At 36.5% G+C, this 23,512-nt stretch overlaps 2 protein-coding genes across 2 annotated transcripts in view; both read right to left on the bottom strand.

The window, feature by feature from the left end:
- Window positions 1-3,212: 3,212 nt before the first annotated feature.
- Window positions 3,213-23,512, bottom strand: part of IPO11 (importin 11) — a 66,599-nt gene continuing 46,299 nt past the window's right edge. The window contains exons 27-29 of the mRNA XM_042825996.1: window positions 11,939-12,034; window positions 8,351-8,435; window positions 3,213-3,564 (exon numbers count right to left, since the gene is read on the bottom strand). Of these exons, the coding sequence (XP_042681930.1) occupies window positions 3,400-3,564; window positions 8,351-8,435; window positions 11,939-12,034 (346 nt within the window). The 3' untranslated portion in view covers window positions 3,213-3,399. The remainder of the gene's footprint in view (window positions 3,565-8,350; window positions 8,436-11,938; window positions 12,035-23,512) is intronic.
- Window positions 15,763-21,011, bottom strand: LRRC70 (leucine rich repeat containing 70). The gene is made up of 2 exons (XM_042825686.1): window positions 20,376-21,011; window positions 15,763-19,858 (listed from the first exon to the last, which is right to left on the bottom strand). Exon 2 carries the CDS (start codon window positions 19,845-19,847, stop codon window positions 17,919-17,921), a length of 1,929 nt encoding a protein of 642 aa, XP_042681620.1. The 5' UTR covers window positions 19,848-19,858; window positions 20,376-21,011; the 3' UTR covers window positions 15,763-17,918.

Raw genomic sequence — 23,512 nt, forward strand, 5'->3', positions numbered from 1 at the left:
AGGAAGGAAGGAAGGAAGGAAGGAAGGAAGGAAGGAAGGAAGGAAGGGAGGAAGGAAGGAAGGAAGGAAGGAATTCTCCTAAAGTCAGGCAAATAAAGTTCACTTCAGCATTGGAGGTGGAAGACTAGAATTTAAAAGGAAACCCTCAAACGCAGAAGAGACTTCTCCCCTCTGCAACCTGATAGAAAAGACCAAGGTACACAGAAAGAAGTATTATCCTGCCATTCCTGCAGTTGTCCGGGTAACTAATAAATAATTAATGTAATCCAAGTCTCAGATCTGTAGGTAATTATTTGAATTGCAGCCATCTGACCTTAGACTTTCCAATAACAGTTACTAAGTACTCTGGTGATATGTCTTTGATGAAAAAGAAAAGGATTGAGGCTCTGGATGAGAGCAATTTAAGTACAAGTACAACCCACAGTTGACTGAAATTAGTTGCTCAGTAACCTCTAGAAAGTTTCTTTACTTGCGAAGGAGAGAGAGAAAGAACTCAGAAAAGAAAGAAAACTTTCACAATAATGAAATTGGTAACAAAAATGAAAACTTCCTTCTGGAAAGATAGTGGATAGTTATATACTGACATTCTCTAGAACCTCCAGAAATACGATTTAGTGTTACAATCCAAGTCTCTTTTTCTCTGAAACAAATCAAGTGGAAACTATCTTCTTTCCTGAAGGAATTTTTCTACTCACAGCTTCACAGCATCCTTCAGCTTGCATAGCTGAATGTGGAAATGGTAGCAAGACATGGAGATGGTTATAAAGTGACAAATTGTGCACTGAATGGTGCTGCTGGATTAGAGGGTACTCCTCTTGGTATACATTATCAGGCTCCTTCCTATCTCCCAGTTTATGATATAGCTTTGTGAAACAAAAAGCCAGGAATGGCACTAAATCTTGCACTACCTGGTACTGCTACAGCATGTAACATGCATGCAGGCATGGAAGCATTGCTTTGATGAAATCCTAAGAACATTGCTGAAAAATAACGCTACAGTGTCACCAAAGTTAGTTCCATGGCATCAACAAATTTGGAATGGGCAACAATTTTTCTTTTACTTCAGCATTAGAAGCTGAGGTAGAAGATGTTAACCAACGGCCTGGAATAAGCAAAACTAGTTGTAAAGCTACCTAAAACTGTGGTATTTTACTCAGTGTCATCATTTAACACTGAAAATCTATCTGGAAAGGCAGACATTTGGTGAATACTTCTACCTTCAAGTCTATTTATGCATTGCTATCTCATTAAAGGCAGAAAGTAAGCCACTAAATCTATTAAATAGATTCTATTTAAATGTGTTTTGGAACTAGCAATAGAGATATTAGCTGTGTGAATGTTAATTCATGCAAAGAAGCTTTTAGTCAATCTTAGAGGAAAGAGGAAAATTCAAGACGACATGAGCTGTAGTGACTAAGCGACAGGAATGTCACTCCTTATAAATCCAGTAACATCAGTGCAGGAAGGCTTCATTCTCTAATTTACAGATAGTGCTTTATGGAATCATAGAATCATTTGAGTTGGAAGGGACCCTTAATGGTCGCTTAGACCAACTCTCCTGGAAGGAGAGAATTGCTCAGAGACACATCCACCCTGATCCTGAGTGTCTCCAGGGGTTGGAGCATCCACCACCTCTCTTGCTAGCCTGTGCCAGTGCCCCACCACACTTACTGTAATAAAACCAGTTTAAATCTCTCCTCTTTTAGGTTGAAACCATTTGCCTTTGTTCTATCACCACAGACCCTGCTAAAGAGCCTGTCGCCTTCCTTCTTAGAGCCCCTCATTAGATACTCAAAGGCCACTCTCAGATCTCCCCAGTCTTCTCTTCTCAGGCTGAACAGCCCCACGTCTTATGCTGTTCTTGCAGGTGAGGTGTTCCATCCCTTGAATCATTTTTCTGGCCCTTCTCCGCATGTGCTCCAACAGGCCTGTGTCTCTCCTATACTGAGGACTCCACACGTGGATGCAGTACTTCAGGTTAGGTATCACCAGCACAGAGCAGAGGAGCAGGATCACCTCCTTTGACCTGCCAGCCACACTTCTTTTGATGCAGCCCAGGATCTGAACGGTTTTGGGGGCTTTGAGAGCACACTACTGGCTCATGTCCAGCTTTGCCATCTAAGCACCTGTAAGTCATTTTCAGCAGAACTGCACTCAGTCCTTTCATCCCCCAGCTTACACTGATAGAAGGGGTTGCCGCAACCCAGGTGCAAGACCTTGCACTTGGATTTATTGAACCTCATGAATTTATTGAGCCCTAACCCACCACCCAAGCCTGTCCAGGTGCCAAAGCATTCATAAAAACCAAGCCAGAAGAGTGGCATCCTCCTGAAGTCTGACACTACTATGTTTACCTCTTTGAAAGCTTCATAATTTGCACTGCAGTTGTATAACTAACATGGAACGAACAAGGAAGAGTTATGTGCTGTGCCAAGTTCACTTACATGGAAACAACTGTCTCTTTTGATACCCCACCTAAAATGTCAGTCACTGTAGGAGAACTAGATTAAAATAGGCTTCTCTTTGTTCCCCTTCCCCTCACTTAATTCTGTTGAGAAATGGACAAGAATGAAGGAATGAACTCTGCCTCTGAATCACTAACAATCCTTAAGATTTCTCCATCATCTTTCTTGAGCCTAATATCTTCATTACATCTAAAGGGCTTGCTCTAAAGATCAAAATGGACTCAATAGATTTGGGATATCATTGCTCTTATGGAGAGGACACTACTCTGCACCGAGTAGGACACACTCACACTAACACTGATAGCTTAAATACCTACAGTACAGGTAAACCCTCTCAGTTTATGAGAGAATTCACATTTAGCAGATTTTTATTTTGAAAGGAAAAAACAGTATTCAGTTTTTATTAAGTCTGGGTTCTTAAAGAGAGCCAGGTCTATCTGAGCATATAATGTTTAACAAACCCCAATTAAAAACTGAGTATTTCCTGCTGAAACAGTTCCTTACTTAAGCAGCTGCAGAAAAATGCTGTCACTAGCAATTCTGTATAAGGCACAGAACACAGGATAATACTTGATTGGAAATCACATTCTTCTCCTTTGTGAAATCATATACTTTTTTGCGTGTGTGTTTGTTTTTTTCCTACCATCAATAGAATAGAAAACAAACATGATAACACGTGTTTCCTCATACAATTCATCTTCCTTCATATACATAAAAATAACACACAGAATACTTGGCAAACTGTAGTCAGAAGCCAACTTACATTTATTCTATCAATCTTACAGTGGAGAAACAAAAGAATTCATTCTGTTTTAAACACAAACTATTTTCAGCTTTCAGTAGGCTCTTTCATACAAGAGATGGCTGGAATATTTTTCTGTTTTTCTGGAAGTTAAATTGAACATAGAAAATCTTGTTTTTTATTTTATTTTATTTAGAAGCCTTGTAAAAATTCTTGCAGCTGTGCAACTACTTCTGTATCCACAGTTTCCATAAGCGCATGGAAGCCTTGCTCACCCAGCAATTCCTGTTGTGCCTTTAGCTTCTGATAGACAAACTGCTGCAATGACACAGTGTGTACAGGGTCCTTTAGGGCAAGCTGTAGAAAAACAGAAAAAAAAAAAATGTAGTGAACTTTACAAATATTCTTCAAATACTCATCCTCTTCAGTAAGCTGAGCCCAGGAGAGAAATACTTTCTCCGTAAATAATTGAGAGGCAAAGGAAAAAATGTCAATTTAAAACTACTGGAAACAAGTCTCAAACCATGAACCCCGTCTGCTGCAAGATCACGCCCTTTTGTATGACTAAACAATTTCAAAGCTGCTTTCTGACAGAGAAGCTACTCATGATTTAAAGTCAGAAGAGAAGGACATTGATGTCCCTCAGCCCACAAGGCCCAAAGAAGAGCAGGTAAGGGCACCTGGAATTGAAAAGAAGTAGGATATTAAAATAAATACAAAGCTACTGCAGACAGATGAACTGAACATCTGCTTGCCTCAATATCAAGCATTATTAATGCTGCAAAATCAGAAAGCAAAATGTAATGCTAAATCTCAGATCCTGCTGAGAAAGGAAACTTCCTGAGCCCAGATTCCCTGCAGAAATGGGCACATGCAATTGGCACAGCTACACTTCATTCCTTTTCAGTCTTTTTTCACAATATGTATGGCACAAGCCACAACAAGTTATAACATTACCTTAGCAACCACCCCATAAAAACTTAGAGTGAAAAGCACAGAGGATTTTTTCTATACAAAAGGATACACTGAAACCCACTATATTTTAGTAATATACTTCTTTTTTTTTTTTTTTTTTTTTTTTTTTTTTCAAATTTCCTTGCTGAGTTGAATCAGAAATAGGAAATAAGGCATTTAATTCTTCTCTTACTAGAAGCTGTGGGATGCAATTAGCATCACACAGAGTTTGTATCAAATGGGAATGCAATATAGAAAGCACTCCTTATTAAATAAGCTATCTGGCCTGACAAATATGGTGGAACATCAACACCATCAGTAAGAGCACAGATGCCTTCAGACTGAGACTGAATCTTCACTTTTCTTTAACAGCAGCAATCATAGGTCACTCTCACCAAATGAGATGTGTCATTTTTTACTAACAATGACAGATTAATTCTGTAAAAAAATCTTTAAAGAAAATGATTATACTATGCTTTCATAAGTAATTCATACATGCCACAGTGTTGCACACTTGAGATAAAAAAAAACTGCAATAGAACATAAGGATCCTATTGTGTTTCGGCACGATAGGAATAAAGGAATATTTGAACTCTAACAGGGAGTGGGAGACATTAAACTTCCAAGACTTACTTATTTACTAAATAATGCCACAGACAAAACTAGAGAAAATGCTGACTGAAACAACCACATGAACACAACCCTTACTGTAATATAAATAACTGTGTTTGCCTATTAGTGGTTTATTACAAAAATAAAAACAAAGTACAACACCTCAAAACATTGTTCGTATCAGAAAAGATAGGCACTTTTTTATTATGGTCAACTTTCATATTGTAAACCTCATCCTTCCCTCTGTATTGCTAATAACACTGTCGTCTTAACCTTTGATCCCACACCTAATTCATGCTATTTAGTTATTTTACATTTCAAAGGCAAGGTACAATCTTTTCAGCATGAGAAAGTGACCTTTTGCTTACTTTTAAAAACGATCTAAGAATATAAAATGGACACAGACAATATCAGGGTTTTTCACAGATTCCAATGAGCCTTGGATTAATCTGCAAGTTAGTCACAGATCCAAGTGTATAGAAAAAAAAGCCAAACCCCAAACACTGCAGTAAACATTTTGCAAGTTTCACCACATAAAACTTGCTCATTTCGCTTAATACAATACCACTTGTCTATTTACTCTCCTCAGAATACGAAGTCCTGAATTAACCAGTCTCTTTCTACACTAGGGTAAAGTAAAAAAGTGATCTGTGATTCAGTGATACCAGAGCTCATGAAAACATACATTAAAAGGCGTACTAAAAACACTGCAGGCCTATATACTGTATGCAGTGAAAGGTCATGAATCACTCTTCATCTGTTCACATTTTCCTCAACATAATCAAAATTAACTATTGTTTGGTAAATGCAGATTACATGAAATCATCATAAACTTCTAAAGCGCTAAAATGACCTTTAATTACTAGCTATGCAAAACAGTGAAGAGAGGTAGCAATGACAGGATGAAGAGATCATAGAAAAGAATCCAGACCCTGTGCAAAACATCAGGAAGTAATTCTTCACACGGACCAAGACACTTTTTCCTCACATTTATGGCCTTGCAAAATCTTATTATCTTCAAAGAGAGAATCCCATTTATCTTTTCAATATCATCTTACTGGGTTTACGCTTTTGAGCCCCGCCATACAAGCTACTGATTCAGCATTAGAACATGTAAGAGGGTACAAACCTCTTGCAGGAAGGGCAGAAACAGAAGACAGAAAGCTTTCTTAAAACAATTGCAGATTCTCTTTATGTGGCTCCTCATCTTCTTTTCACTTCAACTATTTGTTCCCACCTTTGTTTCAGCAGAGATATCTGCTACTGATCGTTGTTCTAAACGTTGTTCTAAAGTGTGTGGTGGCACTGATACAGAGTGAAGGAAGATTCCAGTGCAGGTGGATGGAAGTGGTCTCAGGTGTTCTATTTTTAATCCAGTTTTTCAAATCAAATCCTAGTGGTGCTTTTAAAGCCCAGTGTCAAACGATGACCACTGCCAGTAACCTATTCCAATGATCTGTATCATTTGTGCTGCTGAAACCAGGACAACTCAAACTAAGCAGAAGTTTTCACAAACATGAGGTTATCCAGAAAAACGTATACTGAGTGATATCATCTGGGATTCAGAACGGATTTCCAGATTATCACACCAAACAGCCTTTACTGCAGAGAACAGAGTAAGAACAGAATAAACATAGTAGCTGAATAAACAACAGAGAAAGGTCAGGTCTGAAATATATCAGGAATAATCAGCTACTTAAGGCAACAAGGTAAGTAAGATGAGCCCTTTATAACAGAGGCTTGAAAGGAGCAAGGATTTTCTAATGCTTAGGAACCTAGAAAACACATACATAGATACGTCTAGATTACGACATTAGTGCAGCTTCCTCTGCATTTGCGTTAATATATGACAGCATGTTCTATGTAAAATGTTCAAGGAACAAAGGCTGGCAGCACATTCAAGTTGCATGCTAACCATCAGCAGATGGAAAGTCGCAAGCAATTCCTTCAAGAGAAAAAGAAAGTAAGCGACAACCCTCAAGAAAAATGCATTTTGTATGTAAAACGTAACATAAGTCATGTCATTACAGGTTCTGGACTCCCACTGTGCCAAAGCACAGCCACTTCTCTTTAATTGCTGACAAAAACTATTACCCGAATGGCCAGTGACCTCATATTAAATGCGATCCCACAACACCACCTTCACTAGGACACTATCCTGCTGCATTGTATAATTTAGGATGAAAGAATGACACTAGCCACAGAATAACATGCTCTTCATTCTTCCCATATATTTACATTCACAGCAGCTCATATTGAAGCTACCGTGTCAAAACTACCAAATACATGCCCAAACTATGAAACCAAGAGAAACTTATCAAAAGTGTTAGCCAAAAGAATATACTTCATTTCAGTATTTTCAAAGAACACTCAGAACACAAAAGGAATGTACATTTAAATTCCCTTCATTTCTTTAAAATCTGATTACCAAATGCAATACATACACACCTATTTAAATCTATATTTGTAGATATCAACAAAGCAATCCTAGAGATCTCCCAATAAACATCTCTACCCATGTGTATCATTTTGACACGAGACACATGTAACATCTATTTCGTATATACCTGTAGAGACACGGTATCTGTAGCTAAGTAGGTAACACTCTAAATAAGATGGATTGTACCTCAAGAAACATTGAAATCCCTAAGAATGAATACATCATTTTGAAACAAGCACACAAATTCACTTAAACCTGTAAGCTGGAAGAATACCAAATTTAACTGAGTCCAGAGATGCTTTCAAGAGTAACTGAATTACAGAAATACATAATACATTTTCCTTAAATAAGGAATTACAAGCCACAAGGAATTTCTCTTAAAGTACCACTATTAGCCGAAGTGTATGCAAGACTTTCTGCAATTTGGTATAAAAGAATCTGTTTATTGATCACTATTTAAAAAAAAACAAAACAAAACAAAACAAAGGCAGACAACAGTTTAACAAAATGAGGTAGGTCAGTAAGAGCAACTGTGCACAACAGGGCTACACACTCTATCAACCAGTTCAACATTTTGCAATTACCCAACACCAAGTTGATCAAATCAGTTAATTCTACAGCATTTGTGCACTGCTGTTTCCTGTGCAAGGGGGGAACCAGTTTCCCTGAACTCTTACAAAACTGCTTCTGTGAAACAGCCTTAAGTTGGGTCAGACGCACAATCTGTGGGAAGGTCCACAGAGAGTTCTCAGCAGTAGAAAAAGGTCTTATGCAGGCATACAGTTCTTCAAGCATAGCATACAATTCAGTATAATAAGAGTCTGTTTTCAATTTGGGCAACTTGATCAGCCACAACATTTTGATAAGACTTATCCTCCTGCATTTTTCAAAAAACCTTTTCGCAATGTTCAGATTCTGTGACGAGATTATATTTACTTTGGCAACATTTTCTAAGATTCAAAACAAATGCAGAAGCATAGATGTGGCTGCAAAGTTTGTCAAAAGAGCCTTTTCTTTCTTTTGATTCAAGAGATGAATTCAAAAAGAAAAAATGAACCAAGTTTAAAGCCCAAGAATTTGTCTGGGATGAGTGAATTACTTAATTAGTTCTATAACTGAGTAACATCTAAAGCTTACCAATTTTTTCCTTTTGTCTTGTTCTGTGGGAGGTTCCTCATCTTCTGTAACTTTGGGCTCTTCAAAATGAGACAGTAGCAGGCAGCTGAGAGTGGGAATAAAAATAGCTTGAGTACACACTGCCATTAAAAGTTACTTTAAAACATTACTAAAAACACAGGATGCAATCAATTGTAAATACTTTGTTCTTAATCAAAAATAGGAGCTACACTTCATGGGAAAATAGGTATCCTGAAATGATGACATAGGTATAATTAAAACTTACATAATTGCTAAGGTTGGAAAAGACCTTAGAGATCATCGAGTCCAACTACAACCATACTAGCCTAACAACCCCCCACTAAATCGTGTCCCTGAGCACCACATCCAAATGGTTTTTAAACACATCCAGGGATGGTGACTCAACCACCTCCCTGGGGAGCCAACTGCACTTATAACTTCAGAGACTAATGCAGGCTGAAAAGGTTCTCCAGCAAAGCCATGCACCAGAAATGCAGCAGTGTGAATTCCAAATAAATCCGCAGAAATCTGATTGTTGTTTGTGAATGTTTGTAATGTTGTTTGAACATCAGAAATTTTGACCTAATAATCTCAGTATGATATTTTAGTTTGCAGCAGTGCACGAAAAAAGGCTTCAGGGTTGCTTCCAAAAACCACTGTCCAACTGTAAAACCTGAAAGTAATCTTGCTTTTTATCACAGGACACAATGAAAGAACAACTAAGAAGTTATCTTCAATAGCACAGAAAAATACTAGTTTTCAGTTTTCCAAAAAGATGCTAAAAATAAACAATTTTTTTTCCTGTATCTGATGCTGACCACAGGAAGAGAATACGTATGCTTAGTGAGTCTAAGTGACATTTATTTTTTGCAACTTAATTAAGATGTCCATATTTGACAAAAAAGCAAGATGCTCTGGCAGAACTCTCAGTGACAACCATTTCTAAAGTGTCACTCCCTTAATTAAACTGAATTTCTATTTCCTTAGTATAGGAGAGTGAACAACTTTCATATCCCAAGCAACATTTTTTAGTATTGTGTACATTAAAATGTTAATGGGTAGAATTTTGATTTCTTATTCAAGTAACAGGGCAAGAGATCTCATGCTGGAGAATGAAGAAAAATAGTTAGGTTATGTTAAATATCATATACATTATTTTAGCTTACCTTCAGACATGCAACAATTTTCCAAACTAATAAATACCCTTAAGTACAAGTGCTTTACAATATACTACATATTTTATATTCCAATAATAAAATGAGAATTAAAAGAAAAACTTGCCATTTTTGGCTGGGTGTATCAATTCAGAAATCTTTTCAACAACTTCAAGACTCAGGTACAGAAAGTACGTAAATACGAGGGCTGCTCTGAAAGCAATGCCTCCTACTTTAATTACTTCAGCCCACAGCTTCTGTAGGGTTCCCAAGGTTGAACCTTCACACAAATATTCTGTTACTTAAAAATGGATGTAAAACCATTCAAGTGGCAGTTACTTGCAACCATGTGTTAAGTAGTTACATGGCAGGAAGAACAAACAATCCACATTCACAAACATAGATTATTAATCCATCTTGGCCCTACACTCCTGTACTATATATTCTACTAGCAGGGAAAAAGTTCCTGCAGCTATAGTCAAATTATTTGTTCTTGTTTTAAGGGATAACTGTTACTAGAATGAAATGAAAAAATGAAAAAAAAAGTTGGGACTTCATGAAAATTTAAGACTTGCACTGTTTATATATTTTCTTCTCCATTAGCATATGTTTAGAACTGTATGAAACGCTTTCTAAACAATATAGCAGAATAGTCAAATGGTAACGTAGAAGCAAAGGTATTAAGATATTAAGAGCAAAAACCACAAATCTTGTCTCTTCTTTCTTTCACAAACAGCATGGGGTTCTGCAACTCAGCATTAAGAACAAACAAAAATATAAAAATGTCAAAATATACAAAATAATATTACCACTGAGGTCTGAAAAAACCCACAACCACAAAAGTAACTGTAAGAATTAAATAAGGAAGTAATAAAATTTTTAAAAGTGCAAGATCATGACACTGACAAACACGCATTTTTATTTAGCATTGTTGAGACACTGTTAAAACAGCAGAAAGTTCCCCTTCCAGAAAACCTGAAGTCCATGAAACTTTCTTGCAATTGGCATTGTAATGATAACTAGAACTTCTAGAAAGCCCATCTCAGTTTAAGTCAGGACACTAAAATCATCTTTGTATCCTGATCAAAACACCGTCTATAAACAGGTGAGATCTTTATCTCTGTCTTTGTGTTTGGAGAGGCTTTCCCAGAGCCTCCCTGCACCAATGTAACAATTTCATTAAGTTTCTAGTGTAAATATGTTTGGGATCAGCTCATGCTCAAGCCGATGCTATCATTTCATTTGTACAGTTTTCCTTGTGCATGCTTACTCTTATTTCATCCTTCACAGATGGCAGCTCCATACTGCTTCAGCCTTTACTTTCCCATGCTAAACATGCATGTTCTTCTAATCTTCCGCCCAAGTAGCTGAGTATTATGATGATCAGTGGGGTACATAAATTTTTTTCTGTCCCTGTTCAAGCTTAAATACACTCTTCAACATGGAAACACACAATAGCATACATTGCTCCAGATGCATACTTTATTTACTTTTAGATTATTTCAAAATTTTTAACACAAATGCCAAAGCCTTTTGTACATGTACAATGTACACTTGGCATCTGTCTGCATAAACACATCCCTAGTTCAGTGAGTCTGTATCTTGTAAAAGAAAGCAATGTCCAGAGGTTGGAATGAATAATCAGAAGTTCCACTGGTATTCAAGGTTAATATACAAAATTAACCGTGACAAAGTTTTATTACTTTCCAATATTGATAGAAAGCAACACGTTTAGAAACAGAAGGGATTTTACTGCACTGACTCTGATAGTAATTAAAGCACAGCATCACAGCATATTCTCAAGCTTTGCAGTTAAATCTTCTACATTGATAAATAGAGAAAAATGCCTAGCATGGGTCAGCCAGCATTCTGCAAGAAATTCAAGAGCACAGTTCAGGTTTAGTGTGTCTAATCTAGTGTTTCTCTCAGTTCAGAAAATTGTCTTTCCAAATATGCTTTGTAGTGGCTGGTATGTTAGATGGAACATTGACTGGCAAAAAACTGTGCCTAAGGAATAGATTTCCAAGTGCCTTCACACCACAGAGAGCTGGATACATTGGGTACATTCAACATACATGACACATTTAGGGAATGATCTTAGTTAAACTCCAGATGTCACATTCAAAGAAACTCTGGGCTCAAGTTAACCAAAGCAAAGCGAAAAATATTCATATTTTAAGCCACCTTTTAATAGACCTTTTGAATATTATAAAATTATAAATATATAAAATATAAAATCAATTTCCATTTTACATTGCCCCCAACCTCCCAAAGTATTCTTCTTAGGATCAAAAGTTTCCAATCTTGCTATAACATCAACAATTATAACAGACTCCTATAAGCACATCTCAAACACCTATGGATATTTTCTGTCAAAACATTACATATTTAAAATTCTTACTATTGTAAAACCCAAAAATCATTTTTCACTTACTCTTTGTAAGTTCCTGTTTCAGGATCTTCAGTCATAACATCATACAGACCTTCCAACGTAACGTGGATGATACCACAAAATTTATCTTGGATAACACTGGAAAAGAAAAGGAAAGTGTTTTAGCTAAAGTAACTGGACAGGGAATTTGTTCAATAACCGTAAGGCATATTTACCAAGCAGTGTTTTAATTGTTCACCACTTAGCTGAGTATGCTATCAAGCATCTAATTCCAACTTTTTTTTTTTTATTACATAAGGGACCCAAAGTTAGCAAACTCATGATAGAAGCATTCTATTAGAATGAAGTGCCATGTGTTGTTGAAAATTTAGAAAGGTCAGAGTACTTCTGCTTTTAACACATTTGCATATTTTCTAACATCACTATCTGATGTGAAAAAGAACAGCATGTAAACCTAGTACATTCCTTCTTGCATTTTCTATTCAACCTTACGAGCATTTCTTTAACCTCCTGGACAGGTTAATGACATTCCATAATCAGGTAAAAGGTATTTCCACCTACAAAAGCAGATTTTCTTAATTAGAAAGGTGGAAGCACGTTTCAGCTCTACTGAAGCACAGCTAACTCCTGTCATTTGAATTACCAGACCAAAGAGCTGGCAGGTAGCACCACAGACTGAAAAAATAAGGAAATAAAGATGAGCACCTTCCTTTCTCCAACAGAAGCTGAAGGCCAGGTTGAATAATCCAAGCATCCCAAATGACACCAATCTCCTAAATCATTTAGATGCACATCCCTGCCTTGCAAAATCACATGCCTGTAGTGTGAGAAGGGCATGAAACCATGACCTCCCAGACTCCCAGATGAAAAAGCAGGTACCAGCAGCTTCTAGTTAAGGGAAAGTAGCTCTTGACTGCTGTCACTTCTGCTGAATTCTCTGATATTCTGGGTTTGGCTATCAATGCACAGACTCCTAGCCCGTAAGTTATGTAAGGGTTCAGGCACTCTGCAAGCAAACAGTTTTAGCTACTGGCAAAGAAATTGCAAAGTCTGATTAGTGATGGTAAAGGATAACTCTTTCATGTGTCACTGCTATTGATTAATGATTTCAATTAGCACAATTTCAGAATTTCAGGGTTCATTTTTCCCAGAGGTGGTTGCTGCAGATATACAAAATCTTAAATATATAACATTGCAAAACAGATGCTTTGGGGAAAAAAAAGCCTATCAAGTTTTGAATATTAAGTCTATTAAAATATTTATTCAAACTTTGTTTTTATAAGATTATGATTCAGCTCATGATCATTTTGTTTTCAAATGAAATTTTTTCATAAATTTTATTCAGCTAAGGTCAATTGCCATGAATAGAACTATATTTAAATGCTGAAAGCTGAAACTCCAGCACTTTCAGGGATGAAAACTGATGGAATTTTCCTTCAGTCTGGCCTCTTATTGTTGCCACTTACATTTTAGAGAAGACTTTGTTCCTTGCCAAACAGCTTCCCTACCTCATCCAAAGGAGAAAACAAACAACCTAAAGAAAATGAGCACAGACTGTTTAGCAGACTGCAGAATAAGCCCTCAGAGTTAAGAATTTCTTCAGTTCAGTTAGATTTCTACAAAGCACACCTACCTTCATTAAAGCTTTTTCTCTTCATACTTTTTTTTTTTTCCTTTAACAACATACATCTAGGAAAATCCCCATTAGCGTGGTTAGTATTTTCCATTGTAAGAAAGGAAACAGCTCTCCTCACATTCCTTTCAAAAGAGGATGTGGGAAATTCAACCAAGAACACTCCACCTCGGAGGAGTACACTACTCTCTGTAAGTATGCACCATTTTAATAGCGCAGTTCTATCAGCTACCTGGTAGCTGAATTTGTTCCTTTCAAGCCACATGAAGAACGTCTAACTGCCAGAGGAACTGCATAATTTTACTTGGAGGGGAGAGAAGAGAGGAAAATGTTTAACCCAAAGTAGGCACAGCCTTTTCATCTGCTGCAAGTGCTAATTATGGTCAATCTATACAAGTGAGTTATGTTAATTAACCAAAATACAAAAAAGTAAGCACAGTACTCATTAACTTTATTTTTTCTTTTTCATCTCTGCCAGGCTTGCAGACTAATAGGAAAAGCACAGAGGGAGGGAGTCCCTTTTCAGTTAACTCGTGTATCCAGTGATCTGTGATATATCCAGAAGAAACTGAAGAAGGTGGCTAAAAATTCAAAATACAGCTCCTGATAATTAACTGCAGAGCGTGCTGAAAAATCAGAGTTTTCTTTACTTGAAAATGCTATTTTTATCTTGTAGCATGAGATAGAGACATTATTTTACTTCTTTTTGAAGTGAATAATAGAAATGTAATGATAATTTTCCTGAGGAAAGCAGTGCCACAGAATACAGAAGGCCTTTCAAAATAATCTAACAGCTACCCACAGTTTTCAGTGAAGATAAAACCATCTTTTTTCCCTTCCTTTTCCTCTTGAGACAGTTTCTTCCTATCAGACACTCCCCAAAACATTTATCAAGTCCAAAATCATTAAACAATAGAACTATTTTTAGAATGTAAGACATATGCTGGGGGGAAATAAAGGCAGCATATGTTTACTGTGGCTTGAAAAAAACAAAACCACAACCAAAAAAAAACTTGGGCTAAAGTTCAGCAGCAACACAATGAGATATCAGGTGTCATTTTCATGGAAGAAAGGGAAAGAGCCTCGCAAATCAAGGAAATCTCTTTTTAGAAGTCTAAAATTAGACTGGTTGTTTTAAGAAACATGCTGGAAAGTTCTCAAGAGTGGCTTCAGAAAAGAAATGGAAACATATTTTGCTGAACTTTCATTGTGAAACTGAACAGTTAACACTGTCCATACAAAAAAATCTCAGCTCAGGCTGAAGGCAGCATTTAAGCAGTTCCACCTTTCAATTGCATCTAATCAAGGTCAGTAGCATAATAAGTAACAGCATAAAGTTATAACTGATTTTCTAACTACCCCAAGGTCCTATAAGTCATCAGGACAAAACCTAGTTCGGTACATATCAAGAATTACCAAGGGACAGGCCTGGAATTTGACGTTTACAGCTTGTATGAAGTTGGTAGTCAGGATTTAAACCAGTCCAGGATCCAGTTCCAAAGATGCAGTTAAGACCTTATTTTTGTAATTACAAAAGGGATCTTTCATGTTACCTACTTAAAAAAAAAAATAATAATCAACTTGTCTCTAATAAAAAAATGCAACAAACCTATTTACGACAGGTTGAACATGTTCGTTTTTCATTTCAAAGTTTGCAAATCCTGTGAGATAAAAGGAAGTTCTGCCATTTCCAACTCATTCAAGCTATCCATTCAAAATTTTTACCCAGTGTTTTCTGCGACAACTATCACTACAGCAACTTTGGATTTCAGTTAAATAGCATAGATGATAACAAATTGCTAGTAGTATGTAAATAAAATAGTCTTCATGTCTCCAATACATCCTTCTTGGTCTATCAGAAACGGAGAAAACATTCTTATTGGCAAGCATACTTAATTGCACACATACCTTTCTCTTCTAGACATTAAAAGGAAGCAGTAGAAAAGCAGAGATTTTCTCTTTTGCCAGGATGAAGCAGCAAAAATAGAAAAAGGGACGAGCATCATATCTTTACTGGTGTTAATTCAAGATAGATTAATAAATTATTTATTCTTATTTCATTAGCAGTGGGAAGAGATTGAAGGGCACAAATGGAGTTTACTTTTTACGTGCTATGAGCAATGTAAACGATTGTTTTTTTTCTCCTCTAGATGCTGTGCAGTGCTACAGAGCTCCTAAAAATGATAACGACACATCTAAGACAGCATTTCCAGGGGAATTGTATGGCTGATAATGAGCTTTACAAATGAGAATCTAATAAGGGACTGTGACTAAGTGGAAGTCTATAGACCATTTTGCTTCATGTGGGCAGGCACTACTGAGACTTCTGAATTCTGTATTCTCCAGTGATTTAAACAGACATATGAACCACACACACAGTATTCCTGTTTCCTAGTGTGAACATTTAACTTGGCAGTTACTGCACTTTCCCACAGTTACATCCCTCAAATTCTCTGTACAGCAAAGCTGGAAATTTTTCTCAAGTTGGTTATTGGAGGATGACTCCTCTCCATAAGATGGCTTTGATTGTCCCAGCAAAACTTACAGAAATGATGCTGGCAGTATCAATTTCATTTAAACTGAATCACTGGAAATGATAGGACACACATCTGGAAGATGATTCCTACAGAAGCTTGTCAGCGAAAAGGAAACACCTTCAGAGGGAACTGTGGTCTTCTGCTGAGAACAGCTCAGAAGCACACAGGTTTCAGAATTGGGCTTGTTCTTTCCCAGCCTTCATCCACTCCCATGAAATCCTCTCCCACATGGGCACATCAGCATTACTACTTAAGAAAACCTATTTAATTAGCTTTGACTAGAATGATCATCACTCAGGTGCTAATAAAGACCGTTATTTCTGAAGACAGCCATATAAAATTGAAAGTTTACAGATGTAGAACTGAAGACAACCAAACTTACTACTGTAGAATTACACACAGTGTAGCTGTTACTAAATGAAAATAAAAACAATTCAAAACACAAAAAAGCCTAATAAACTTAACACTTGCTGCAACCAATTATGTAGGAAGGATAAAAAGGGGTCAAGGAGCAAAGCACTGTATTGGAGTTAAAAAATTAAGCATGAATTTGAGAGTAATTAGCATTTTCTCCCCTTAAGAAACAAACAAAAAAGCACACTACATTTAATATTTATGGCTATAAAGGTATATATAAAACAAAGTTTCTAGTCACGAAACTCAAAACAGTTTAAGCTTTTGCCCAACTAGTAGAATTAAGCATTCCGTAAGACAGAAATAGTTCATCTATTATACATTAAATTAGAGTAAAATACAGCACTACAATACAATGAAAGTAAATCTCAACAAAACTCAGATTTTGTTACATCCAGTAGAAAGATGTAGCAAGCAACAACAGAGGAACACAGTGTAGACTTCCACATTCACACCTGTAATATTACAGGCAAGGTCTACGTTTGTACTGCCAGCAGAAAATATCTTGTCATTCCTGGAAATGCATTGGAAACGAACAAATGGGGTGATAAGGAGTGCAACAACATGGCCATGCACATTAGTTATGCTAGCAGAAGTCAGGCTGGAGCCAGAAACCCTAAAGCATCCTACACATCAATATTCTAAATAAAAATGTAGAAGTTTAAACAAATGCTAACTACATGGTTTGCATAATACCCATCATTTCAAGCACAATCTTAGAATGTAGTCTTCACTTAGAAAACATATTTTGACCTAACATTTCAAAATACACAAATACTTAAGTATTCTCAACAGATTTCTTCAGTTTATACCCCTCATCTAGCCAAAGACTCCCTCAAACTTCACTATGTAGATGACATCATCTTTTTACAGACAATAATTAACCATTTCAGAGACATTACAGATGTTATCAATTTTTGAATCCAATATTTAGCTTCCATATTAACTCCTAATAAGTTATGACCACAAAGTGATACAAATACAGACTATTAAAAATCGTATTTAATATATTTGTTATACAGACTGAGTACAGGAAACCGTGTATGCAATAAATACATAAAGCACTGCTCTTCTCATTCCCCAGGTTTCTTGGTTTTATGATCTAGTTGCCTTTAATTTCAAGTTAGTTATGTAATTACTACAGAAACTTAATACCCATAAGTACTGCAAAATAAATAATATGAACATTCTCTCTAGTGAACACATACTTGCGCTACAGGTGAAAGAATCCTACAACAGGAACATAGGTAATCCATATCAGGTATAAATGACACTTAATAAAAATCAATGAACTTCAGAACACCGAGAAAGCAAATAAACCCAAATTACACTATTTTCCACAATTCTATCAATCAGCTCATTTTTTTGGAAAATCAAATTCTTGACTTCTCAACATTTCAGATTGGAGTAAAATTGACATCAAATCAACGGAAGTAAATTACAGTGATGAATGTTCAAACAATATGACCTGTGCCTGACTTTCAGATGCTGTTCGCTTGAGCAGCCTAATTTGGTCCAATTCTGAATCTCCTGCTGAATTTTCAGTTAGAGACTGCACTGCGTCATTTATGTTGTATCTGCCAGGTTGATAAAAACCATAATATTCTATGCGCTTCTCCCCTGAGTTTTCCAGCACTTTTAGTTTCTGTCTAAAGTGAATGATTTTGTAGGTTAGGAACAAGATCACAGCACAAGCCAGAACGAAAAAGGCTAGCAAAACATCAAAGGCCTGATTGAGCTTTTCAACCTGTTGTGTACAAAGTACAGATGTCTGTAATGATACAGGAGCAGCATCTGTTGGAAACAAACTTTGTACTTCTATGGTTCTGGTAACAGGTATAATCTGCGCTGGTATCTGTACTGGTAAAACTGATAGTAGTGTAGGTGCCTGTGAAGGAGTTTCAGGAGCAGTGTTTTCTCCATAAGGCAAAGGGCTAGCAGATGTAACTGCAGTTCCTTCCCAGAGAGCAATATATTTCGTATCAGCCTTAATAAACTGCTCAAATGGAATGCGACTGTTTCCCTTATGCCATGCCATCAGCAAAGTGGTAGGGCTGTGATGGGTATCTGCAGATTCTAGATTCCAGGCTGCTTCTGGGCTGGCAGTGAGGCTACTGCAGTTTGCAAACAGAGTCCACTTGATGTAACGCAAAGGTCTGCCACGCATGCTGAGGGGATTCCAACAAAGAATTTTAACAGAAATGCGAGATGATGCCAACCACTTAAGTAACCCAAGCATTTTGCAACTACAGTTCCAAGGATTATAATCTATGTGTAGATGAGTTAAAGACACTAAAGGTTTAAGCACTTTAGGTTGCAACTCTGTAATACTATTAAAAGCTAAATTGAGAATTTTAAGTGACTGCCCCATTTTCTCAAAGACACTGTCACCAATACTTGTTATTTTATTTCGGTCCAACTGCAGATACTTTAAACTATTCAAAGAAGTAAAAGTGCTGGAATTTATATTTTCTAAATCATTATAACTTAAGATTAACTGACTAAGGTCGCTTAATCCAAAAAATCCGTTTACAGCAATATGTTTTAGCTTTACACTTTTTAAAGACAGATATCTAAGCTTGTTAAGTCCTTTAAATGCAAAACGCTGTATTGATCTAATAGGATTGTGAGATAAAGAAAGTCTTTCAAGATTTCTGAGCATTCCAATGGCATTTGATGGCACAAGTGTTAAGTTGTTACCTTCAAGGAACAAGTATACAAGGTTTTCAAGATGACAAAACGCTGCATCTGATATCCGTGAAATCTTATTATTGGCTAGGTTAAGTGTTTGAAGATTTCTCATTCCCAAGAAAGTTCCACTTCCAAGGACACTGAGACGATTTCTTTGAAGTGTTAAATATCTAACAGAAAGAAGATCACTAAATAATCCTCGGGAAACAAAAGCTATTTGATTATTCTGAAGGTATAAATAATGAAGATTGGAAAGACCTTCAAAAGTTCCTGGATCCAGGCGTTTAATATTATTGTTATTTAGATGCAAGTAGCAAAGTTTAGGAAGATCCACAAAAGCTTTTGGGTGTACATATGAAATACTGGAATTATCCATGTAAAGTGCAGCAAGTTTCTGAAGACCTGTTAATTCATTTGGAATGACATGAGATATATTATTCCCACTGAAGTATACAAGAATTGTAGTTTTAGGGAAGTTCCGAGGGATGCTTGAAAGACCCAAGTTACGACAGGTAACTTGCCTCCCTGTGCAGAGCTGGCAAAGAGTTGGACAGCCAAGAACCTCCTTCTGGAGCAGCAACAAAAGAAAGCCACTAAGGAGATGCAGGAATGCTCTTGTGCAGGGTGAAAAACTCTGTAGTCCACACATATCCCTGTCTTTGGCCTTCTCCCTCATTTCTGACTTTGCTAGTAGAGATAAAAAAAGTTTATGAACATTATTCATTCGAAATTGTAGGATTCTTTAAAAAACAAAAAAAAAAACAAAAAAACCCCCACAAGTTTTGCTTTCAAGATTGCTATTTTAAATATATTATCCTATGAGGCCAAATAAGTAATTTCAAAGTAAAACTTAAGTTTATCATGAGTTTGAACTATATGGAAAAAAAAAATCAACATAAAAGAAAAGTGAAACAAATCACTGCCAAAATAGCAGATGATTCTACGATATGATCGTGAGATTCTATGAGACAGCCAAAATAGCTGGAAAATGCTGAATTGGTTATAGAATAAAAGCTGCCAAAATAATGACTTCTAGTAAATTCACAATACCATATATTAACTATTTTAAGTAGTTAAAAATAACACAGAGCTTTTTCAATAGCTTTCAAGTAGGAGTGCCAACAAGTTTCCTTTCATTTAAAGCTTGAATTTTGCCTTTTACAAAGTTGAATTACATTCAAAATAAGCAGAAACAACTCCTTACCCCAAATCTGAAGTTCATTATTTCTGTTCTTTCATTGTTTTGCAGTTTGTTGGGCTGTTACCAGCTGACAATACCCATCTGCGAAACACTTGGAAAAGTGATACTGCTGTGTATCACAGACAGCTCTCACATTTTGCCCCTGGATTTGCAACTGTTCATTCAGGAAATTAAGTAAGAAGTAGTTAAAGTGAGGTTGCCATGGATACAGGAAACTGTCAGGCAGGAAGCCATTTTATCTGTGCTTCAGAAGTACTGTTGGAAAGGAAATCTCAACTAGCGGTTTCTAGAAAACCAAGAATTATCTTAATCTTCAACTGCTGCCTTAAAAAAAAAAAAACTTTTTTTAAGTAGGAGAGCTCTAAAAAGGTTTGTCAAGATAGTTAGATATTACAATAAAGCATATCCATTTATAACAGTACTGCCGTGTTATTGGTAAATTCTTGTATTTTCCAGACAGAAAATGTTTTATTAAATAAACAGCAATTTGTATTGTTCCATCTGCCTGCATAACAAAACTGTTCTTTGTGTAAGTGCAGTATTGCAAAATGGAGAACCTTGATGTTTGGAAGGAAAGGCCTAGAGAATCACTCAGCCATGCCAGCCAGGCAAACCCCCTCAGCCAAGCCAGGGAGCCTCAAAAACCTTGGATGTGAGAATTTTGTGATATGCCACTGTGTGGAACATTTAAATTACATACAGAATTTAAATATATATTTACACACATGCATATTGTGTATTTATAATATATTTCTAAGCTGCACCTCAGACTTGATCCAGGCACATAGCTGAGTTTCATTTTAGGCCATCTTTTTTAAGCTAACTTGTCTGCACAGCTCAATGTATACTATAAAAGCCACAGCCTAGGTTCATGGGCTTCAGTTTCCTTCAGTGTCTCTTGTGCAGATGCAGGTTTCACATGTATACTGTGAATAGTCCCTTTACTTATGGACCAGACATTATATCCTCAGCTTATCTGTCACAGGAGTGAGCACTAACAAAGTTCAGTGACATAATCTAAAGAAGAAAGGGGGAAATAATGAAAATAGATGCAAAATTAGAGATTAAGCCTAAAAGCAGCACTGCAACTAAAAAAAAAACAAAAAACAAACCCAAGAACAATTTGTACTGACATGAGACAATTAGTTTGGCAAAATGGTGATGCCAAAGTACATTAATAGCCATAGTCAAACAAGAGACACTACAGTAATATTAAAGCGTAAGTTCACATAAGGGGCAAAGTGTCTACAAAATAACACAAGCCTAAATGCAGGAAGACACAAGCAAGTGAAGCAGAATGGATGGACAAGACAAATTTTAGAAGCAGAAGTCTTTGAAACTCTGTGAAAAGAAACTTACATTTCTAAAGCTTTAAAAATATATATATTCTAGCCATAAACAGTAGCATTTTTAAAAATGTTTGAAATGTAAAATACAAAACAGTGTCAACCAAAATTCTCCTCTGTTTTTCAACTATAGCTGGCCAAAAGTCCCTAGAGTTGACAGGGAGAGTAAAGTTTAAAAAAACAACCATTTAATGATCTTTAATTCTAGCAGTTTTAATTTCCTTTAAAATATCTAATAAAGACCAAAATCAGTAGAACAAGTAAGACTGGTCAGTGGTCCAACTTAGGCATAGCCTGTATCAAACAAAACTCATAATTTGCGGACCATTTAGTTCTTTACTCTGAGACCATTAAATCAACAGCAAAACACTGTTCTTTGGAATTATCTATTCATTTTCAAATTTGACTTTTCTTTTAATATGTTTTACATAGTCAATTACGTAAAGTAAGATAGATAGGCATATTATCCTCAGAACACTGAATAATGAAATACCTTTGTACAGCCTCTGTGATGATAAGGGAAATATCCAATATGGGAGAAATTCCTTCAAGCATTGCTGTCTAACCAGTGAAAGGGAGGAGCTGGGGGGAGGAAATCTTTATTTGCTGCTTCAATAACTCAAAATTCCTGTCTTCTACTGAGCACTGTTGGACTCTCATATAATAGCAACTGTAACTGTTATGAAGGGGAGATACAGAAGCTGCAACACAATCTAATCGCTCAGCAGAAGTATTTCTGCTTAATACACTCACAATACAACACATTTATACATGCAAACATGTACCACAAAAAGGTTAGAAGCAATCTTTGTAATTTAATTTCCTTTTTATCCTTGTCATTTTTACTATTAAATAAGAAGACAGAATCAAAGAGGACTTGCAACATGCTGAGAAAAAAGGAGAAAACTATAGAATTACTTTCCCCATTGAGGATAAGAAAATACGTATGTCTCCCTTTCATAAATTTTACTTCCATTTAAAATCTAGAAAAATGACAGGGCTTATGAAACTGTAAGTTCACTTGGAAAGTAAATTTCTCACCTTGCAGTAAACGGTTATTACAGCAATAAAAAACATTAGTTATGCCAATCAAGAAGAAAAGACAAAGTATCCAAAGAATAAGCCTGTGAATAAAATAGTAACATATAAAAGACTAGCCATCAATGAGATGGATGTGATATGCTGAAAAAACTGCGTATGTGGCTTTAGCCTCCACTATTCATATTGCAGTATTTAGTACGCTGTTCAAACCAGATAAGAATAATAAATACAGATGCAATTAAACATCAAAGATATAAAAAACATGCATTAAATAACTCCAGAATTTCAAACACTGTAACTAACTTTCAGGAACCTGATGTGGCTCAACAAGGGCAACTTAGGGTCACAGAATCATAGAATGGCCTAGGTTGACAAGAACCACAAAGATCATTTAGTTTCAACCCCCCTGCTATGTGCAGGGTCACCAACCACTAGGACAGGCTGCCCAGAGCCACATCCAGCCTGGCCTTGAACGCCTCCAGGGATGGGGCATCCACAACCTCCTTGAGCAACCTGTTCCAGTGCGTCACCACCCTCTGTGTGAAAAACTTCCTCCTGATATCTAACTTAAAGCTTCCCTGCCTCAGTTTAAAATCATTTCCCCTTGTCCTTGCTGAAGGACAAGGAGAGTCCTACAGCTGGGGAGGAATAACCACATGCGCATCAGAACAGGTGAAGGGATGACCTGTTGGAGAAGTGCTCTGCACATTAGAACCTCAGTGTCCTGGTGGACAACAGGTTGGCTACGAGCCA

The sequence above is a fragment of the Centrocercus urophasianus genome, unplaced genomic scaffold, assembly GCF_019232065.1.
Source record: "Centrocercus urophasianus isolate 14NV4802_14NV808 unplaced genomic scaffold, USGS_Curo_1.0 seq_25, whole genome shotgun sequence".
In the NCBI taxonomy this organism is placed as follows: Eukaryota; Metazoa; Chordata; class Aves; order Galliformes; family Phasianidae; genus Centrocercus; species Centrocercus urophasianus.